General features: G+C 41.3%; 2 protein-coding genes across 3 annotated transcripts; one reads left to right on the top strand and one right to left on the bottom strand.

Annotated features, from left to right (window-relative positions):
* Nucleotides 1-2,454: 2,454 nt before the first annotated feature.
* LOC121053302 lies at nucleotides 2,455-3,272 on the bottom strand. Of its 2 annotated transcripts, XM_040520068.1 has the most exons (3): nucleotides 3,017-3,272; nucleotides 2,819-2,891; nucleotides 2,455-2,629 (listed from the first exon to the last, which is right to left on the bottom strand). In XM_040520068.1, exons 1-3 carry the CDS (start codon nucleotides 3,146-3,148, stop codon nucleotides 2,577-2,579), a joined length of 258 nt encoding a protein of 85 aa, XP_040376002.1. In that variant the 5' UTR covers nucleotides 3,149-3,272; the 3' UTR covers nucleotides 2,455-2,576. The 2 variants fall into 2 exon arrangements, with proteins under 2 accessions (XP_040376002.1, XP_040376001.1); XM_040520067.1 differs by having other exon boundaries at nucleotides 2,455-2,891.
* Nucleotides 3,273-5,510: 2,238 nt separating this feature from the next.
* Nucleotides 5,511-6,358, top strand: LOC102713035 (MFS18 protein-like). Its single transcript, XM_015839188.2, has one exon. The coding sequence runs from the start codon at nucleotides 5,663-5,665 to the stop codon at nucleotides 6,020-6,022; it is 360 nt and encodes a 119-aa protein (XP_015694674.2). The 5' UTR covers nucleotides 5,511-5,662; the 3' UTR covers nucleotides 6,023-6,358.
* Nucleotides 6,359-6,722: the final 364 nt, after the last annotated feature.

Here is a 6,722-nt window from a genome sequence, read left to right as displayed (position 1 = left end):
GAAGAAATAATACACGGTTAGGTACTACCACATATCCACTCATCGAAAATATACTATCTATGACGGGCTACTGTCGCTTGTCACGGATAATGTAACCTATGTTAGGTCGTAGAAGGGTCCATAATAGATGAGATAGGATGACTTAAACCATCACAAGTAAGTTCTTATCGGTGGACCGTCTTTTATGTCCATCAGAGGTATCGCCAAGTCGATCACCTTTAACTAGTAACTTTCAGCTCCATCTTTTCGCCTGTTTATACTTTTAAGCTAAAATTTGAATTTAATTTTAAAGTTGGAGTTCATTTTAAGGTTTTCTTATTGTAGTTTATTTTACAACCTTGACTTTTAAATTGTTAAGAATACATATATAAATGTTTTATTCATAAATTATTTTTGTTTGCAAATATACCCGTCATTGATACGGGTTACGCCTCATCATAGATGAGGGGTTCTAGCGTAGAGAGAACATCGTCTTCAATCTTAAGATGAGAGGAGGGGTAGAGAGGCAGGAGGAAGGTAGCTCACCAATGCGATGACGATGACGACCTCATGCTCTTCTCTGGTGCCAACGACATCAGCGACTGTTTATGTTGCCACCGTGCACGGCTGATTTGGATGGAACATATTGCGTGCAACTTGAACCGGTTAGGACTTAAACATCTCTGGTACCATGAGCTTGTTGTTGAAGGCATGGAAGAATAGAGCACCTCCAATACAGAGTGCTTAGTGAGGTACTTAACTATATGATTAAGCTAAGCACTATATCGATTTTTTATACAAGCACTTCTCTTTAGCACTGTATTGGAGGTGTTCTAACAGGGTGACACAGGGGAAGGAGGAGCGGTTTGGAAGAGGGTGAAACGGTTTTGGTAGGCCTCGCTAAATTAAGCATGGATAGCAGTGGCACGGACAAGCCAATCTGGAGGAGCGGAGCATCATGAGGAGACGAACGGGGAAGACAATAGGGTAGAGTAACTACAATAACCTGAATCTTGGCATGATCTGAACCCATCCAATATAGCTACGTAAATTTGTCGGTATGTTTAGGCCGCTCAAAATTAGATAGCCCAAAACAAAACAATAAAACTTGATCACAATTTTCTCTATCATCTAACCACAAAAGGTGCAATTTTATTCACAGTTATATATTTTTTTAAAAAATATTTCTCCATCTATGCATTGCATTTGATCCTCATGTCTTTGGTGAAACATGTAACGAAATAGCCCTACCTGTGCTTTTTAGTTTTTTGTTTCAAGTTCATGACCGAGATGGTATGCCAATAAGAAAATCTTGGCAATTTTCCAAACTCATAAAAGAAACACCTACCTGAATAACAGGCTTGTCATTTTTCTAAGTAGGAATCTATCTATTTGTAATATAATGCTATATAGAGCCCATGACCACAGCCTATCCCTGATCAGGGCATGTTGGCCGTGCCCATGCATTCAGCATTATGTCACCCAACTACCATTCTTCCAAAAGCTATAAATCTGTTTGTGGGAGTAGATAGATCAGCAGGTGCATGCAATGAACAGTGTGTGTATATATATATATATTAATATTATAACGGGTATCGGGTTTTAGAGCCAGCAGAGGTTTTTTTCTCTGTTTTTCATTCCGGAGAAGCAGCCAGCAGCTATCCTTTCTGCTTTTCAAATCCGGAGAAGCAACAACGAATGTTGCAGAGAAAACTAACCAATCATTTTGAACTACATGCATGCATGCAAACCCGTAAGACCAGTAGGTTAGTTTGCAGCGATTAGTTTTCAACGGCGGTGGAAGAGGATTGGCGGCAACGAATCGACTGCGTCGTCAAGCAAAATCATTTGGTGGGCGGTAGTGGAGAATAATGCAGCAGAAAGCCATCTCCTTCACAAGTTCCTCATGCTATCACTTCGGATACTATCTACTGGACTAATAGATACAACATGCCATTTGGAATATTTGTTGGAGTGAATAACCATTTCCAGACATCAATTTTTGGATGTGCCTTGTTGAGAGAAGAAACAATTGAAGCGTGCAAATGGCTTTTCCAAACTTTTATAGAGGCAATGCATGAGAATACACCATCAGCAATTCTTACAGGTGCAATATATATTTGTATTCTTATGTCAGTTTCAATGTACAGTTTAAAGAATTTTTCTGCATTTTTTTGAATTTAGAATTTAACACTATCCATATGTTCTGAATTTTAGATTAGACAATCACAGCATGGCTCCAGGTAAGAAAGATTTTGGGCAGTTGGAATTCATCCTAACTGACCCATCAGTAATACAAAAAATGTGTCAGAAAATGAAAGAATAAAACGTCCTACTGGGACACCACCATTCCAACTGAATCACCACCAGTGCTTATGCTTATTGCACAAGGGTAGTTGGTGTGCAACTAAATATTGCTGTACATGGAGCAGAAATAATTTTTGAAAGATGATGCTTGTTCCTGCTAATTGCATAGAGCAGAAATAAATTTTCAGATGTTTCTGTTTGTGATAGAAGAACATATGATTGTTTACAATACCAGAATCTGCATTTCAATAATTTTTCTGCATTTTCTAGTAAGCAATGATCCTTCACGCTCAACCATCAAAACCCATCTCCTTCACAAGTTCCTTATGCTGTTCTCCAAGATCTAGAAACAAATCAGACGAAATGGCAGGAGAACATCTGGTGTAAATTTTATCTTGGTCTGATTTTTTACCGTTGATTCTGGTGGTTTTTATGGTGTTTGAAAATCCAGTAACATGAGGATTGCTCTGATAAATCTTTTTAGCTCTAGCAACGGGAAGGGCTCTAGTGAAAACAGAACAAGAACTACCACCTCTTGCATCTCCGCCGTTGTGGCTGCCGGCGGTGTCTGATATGTTCCCATGTCCTCCTGGACTACAAAAGAGCTGCAAACACAAGAATCAAAAACATAAAAAAGTACGACTAGACAAACCTTTTTGTACCTGAAACTATGCAAGATCATAAGAAAATGTAGTGAATATGTATCAGATTAGACAATCAAAAACCTAACCGGCATGGGGGTGGCAAAGCAGCCGTTCAGGCGGAGAGGGACGCCGGCGTGAAGCCCGCGCAGGAGCATTGACCGTGGGCAGAGCGCGTCGCTGGTGTGAAGCCCGCACATGAGCGTCGAGCGCGGGTTCATGCTGGCAGCGGCGGAGCATGGAGAGGGGAAGTGCAGCCGAGCGGTGGAGGTCGGGGAGGACAAAAGAACAGATCGAAAAAAGGAGCAGCAACGTTTTTTCTGATGCAATACGAAGAAGCAGCCAACAACGATTTTTTTTTTTCTGTTTCTCAAACCGGAGAAGTAGCAAGCAGCTATCTTTTCTGTTAACGATATTGGATCAAATAATATTACAAACAAAGACCCAAACCCATTAATGGAGGGGAGTAACTAGTATCTAGTATCTATAATATATATATATATATATATATATATATATATATATATATATATATATATATATATATATATATAAAGTTGTGTTTATTCCTCAGCAGCTAAAGTCAAATTATAATGAACAAAAGCAGTAATACTTCCCATGCATTATTACTCACCAAATCAATTTAGTTAGTTAATCAAGGTGAAATTTAATTAACCTCCCCTAATTACTAGCACATCGTGCACAGCCTAGTCCTCTGAAGCTCCATCGAAGCTATGGGAAATAGTACCAGCTGCTAGCGAATTTGATGGTATACTGAACTGGAGTAAAGAACAGAAGAGCTACTACACCACATGCATGCAAGCTGTAACCTCTGACATATTTGAGCCTACCATTCTTTGTCAAACCAGTACTGGATTTGTGCTGCTTACGCAGAAGACTAGCAGGCTGCGATGGGGTTATGACCTGACCGTAGTAATTAATTGATTAATTAACCCCGTGAAAGTAGAAGAAACACGTACTCAAGAACGTGAATCATGATCCGTTTTATAGCGTGGGACTATTTAACAAAATGCACTCTACGCTACATGTATGCTCTCATGTATATAAAGTACCATATTGACCAATAGAAAGTCTTTTTAATACATAGGTGTAATTATAACTGTGTGTGTATATCACATAGATAATTACGGAAAACTTTCATGAAATTTAAGAATGTAGATTATAATGGTACATGCCACTGCGTAAAACGTAAGTCTATTCAATCTACACATCAATAAGCAAAAATATTACTTCCGTATCAGAATAGAAGGACTTTAGAGTTGTGACATTGGTACTAAGAAAGCGGGTAGAATAGATATATGAGAAGATTGTGAGTGGTTTGAGAAGAGAAAGCAGTGAGAAACATCAGTGGTGAAAGTTTGTAATTAGTTAAAAATAAATACTACTATATGTGTATGGGTTGTTATATCCAGGGATAAATTTGGATGCTAGAAGTGGATATATTTTGGGACGGAGGAGTAATAAGCATTATTTGTATTGTGCATGCATGTATTAATTGTTCTTTGGTTTTATTATTTTTATGCCTCTAGTTGTAGGTATAATTTATCCTTGGACGTTTGTATACACTTAAACCATCCTTATCAATTCTAGTATTTTCTTCAACAAATTTTACAACTATATTTAGGTTGCATGCAAATAATGGATGCAATTGCATCTAGGTGTAACAAAATATATATGTCCTACGTATATGCCAAACAAATCTGATCACTGTGCATTCAACCAATCATTCTAAAACATGTTTTCTTTCTTTATGCCCATCTAAAAGGAGGAACAATATTAATTCTCGCTCTTGTCTTTTTGCTTGTTGGCTTATCAACTACATCTAAAATGATTTTAAAGAATAAGTTTAGAGTTAAGTCTATGGTTTTTTTATCCCGGTCTATTTGTCAGCCTTGGGTTTTAAAACCACGAATAATCCATGTATGAAAATTTTACCAATGAAAATTATTTTTATTACTCTGTTTATTTTTATATAAATAATGTATCAATAGTAGCCTAAACAGCCACAGCCAATTCTGTTGTTTTACATTGCCTCTCCATACGACCATCACATGTTCACAAAACCAATCCATCCCCATTCAATATACATCATATATATTGCAAGCTGTCTAAAGTTTCAGAAAACATTTGAAAGCATGCAAGCTGTCCAAAAAAGCTTCACAACATTTTGAAAGAGAGCATCCAGCCAGCCAGCTGCTAGCTCCCAACCACAAACCAGATCTAGGGTTCATCTCTCCTTTCCGTTGTGCCATTCAGCAGCTATACACATTGTTGCACTTGCACAAACATATATATACATTTATATTGATGATCTGTAAGAGCAAAAGTATTAATGGGGATCACAGGATGGCAGTAAACAGCAGCAGGTACCCGCTCCTTTAACAGCCGCAGTAACGCCGCCCACCTACCGGCGCTGCCGTGCCCCGCTGCCGATCCGCCATTGATGACCTGAGCCTGAGGCTGAGCTGCTCCTCTCTTCAATGTCTCTCGTGCTGCCCTAGCTAGCTAGCTTCCCTTCCCCTGCACTGCTTGCCTCTCCACCCTCCGAGTCCGCGCGCTATAAAACCTCTGCCCTCCTCTCTCCCTCCTCCTCCCACCCCACAGCAGCAGCAACAGCTAGCAGTTGCACAATCGCAGCTTAGCTTGGTTAGTGTCGCCGGGGAGTAGAGGAGAGGAGAGGAGAGGAGCAGTGAGACGGTGAGGTAGGGGAGGTCATGGAGAAGTCGAGCAAGATGATGGCGGTGGCGGCGGTGCTGGTCCTCGCGGTGGCGGCCGGCGCGGCGGAGGCGAGGAACATCAAGACCGCGGAGGAGAGCAAGGACACGGTGGTGCAGCCGACGACGTTCCCGCCCTTCGACCGCTTCGGCAGCGCCGTGCCGGCGTTCGGCGGCATGCCCGGCGGCAGCAGCATCCCCGGGTTCAGCCTCCCCGGATCCACCCCCGGCTTCGGCGGCATCGGCAGCATGCCCATCTTCGGCGGCCTCGGCGGCTCCCCTGGCCTCGGCGGCGGCATGCCGGGATCCCCCGCCGCCGCCTCCACCGCCTCCGTCGACAAGCAGGCCAAGAAGCCGTGAGCGCGCGCCGCCGCTCGCCGCCGCTGGTGCATGGCTCGGCCACGTCGTGCTCTATGTAGCGCGCGCGTTACATCTGCAGTTAGCTTGCACCGTCTACTATAGCTAGTGTCTATCTCTTTCTTTCTTTTCAGTATTTTTTTTCACCTGCACTGGAGGATTCTATGATCTGTTTGTTGGTTGGCTGTGTTCGTTTTGTAATCTGTTCTAATTAGGTCCATCTCTGCTATTGTGTTTAAGTTCATGATGATCATGTAGTAGTACCACCACTGTTCTCGAGGCATGAATAATGCTAAAATGTGATGATATTGTGTTGTTGTATGGGTCATGGCTTGATTATATTAGTTCTTGGAATTAATTAAGCTTGTTTTGAGTGTTTTCGCTTTGGTGGTCCATGTTGGGCAGTTGGGCTCACACACTCTCTTGGAGAAGCGACATACTTGCAAGACATTCTTTTGAAAATGCCCCTTATGTATGACAAAGGGAGATATATACTTGACTATATTAATTGGAGCTAGAAGCAAAATTAATCAAGCCATGCAAATCAACACTACAAACTAACACTACTACACTGAAAATTGAACTGAAGGAGAGCTCATAATGAGGAGACAGAACATGAATATAACAATATTAACAAGGAAAGAGAAAATGAGTACCAGTAAAACCCTAGCAGTAATGTCTATGGCAGATGCAAGACTTTAAT

This window comes from Oryza brachyantha, chromosome 1, assembly GCF_000231095.2.
Source record: "Oryza brachyantha chromosome 1, ObraRS2, whole genome shotgun sequence".
Taxonomy (NCBI): Eukaryota; Viridiplantae; Streptophyta; class Magnoliopsida; order Poales; family Poaceae; genus Oryza; species Oryza brachyantha.
Note: the sequence above shows the minus strand (reverse complement) of the source record. Positions and strands in the feature narration are given on the sequence as shown.

Excerpts from the sequence above, each read along its gene's own strand:
- LOC121053302 (XM_040520067.1), bottom strand. The coding sequence starts at position 3,148 with ATGAACCCGCGCTCGACGCTCATGTGCGGGCTTCACACCAGCGACGCG. Across the intron at positions 2,892-3,016 it reads GCTTTGCCACCCCCATGCCG|CTCTTTTGTAGTCCAGGAGG; the intron begins GTTAGGTTTTTG and ends TTGTGTTTGCAG.
- LOC102713035 (XM_015839188.2), top strand. The coding sequence starts at position 5,663 with ATGGAGAAGTCGAGCAAGATGATGGCGGTGGCGGCGGTGCTGGTCCTC.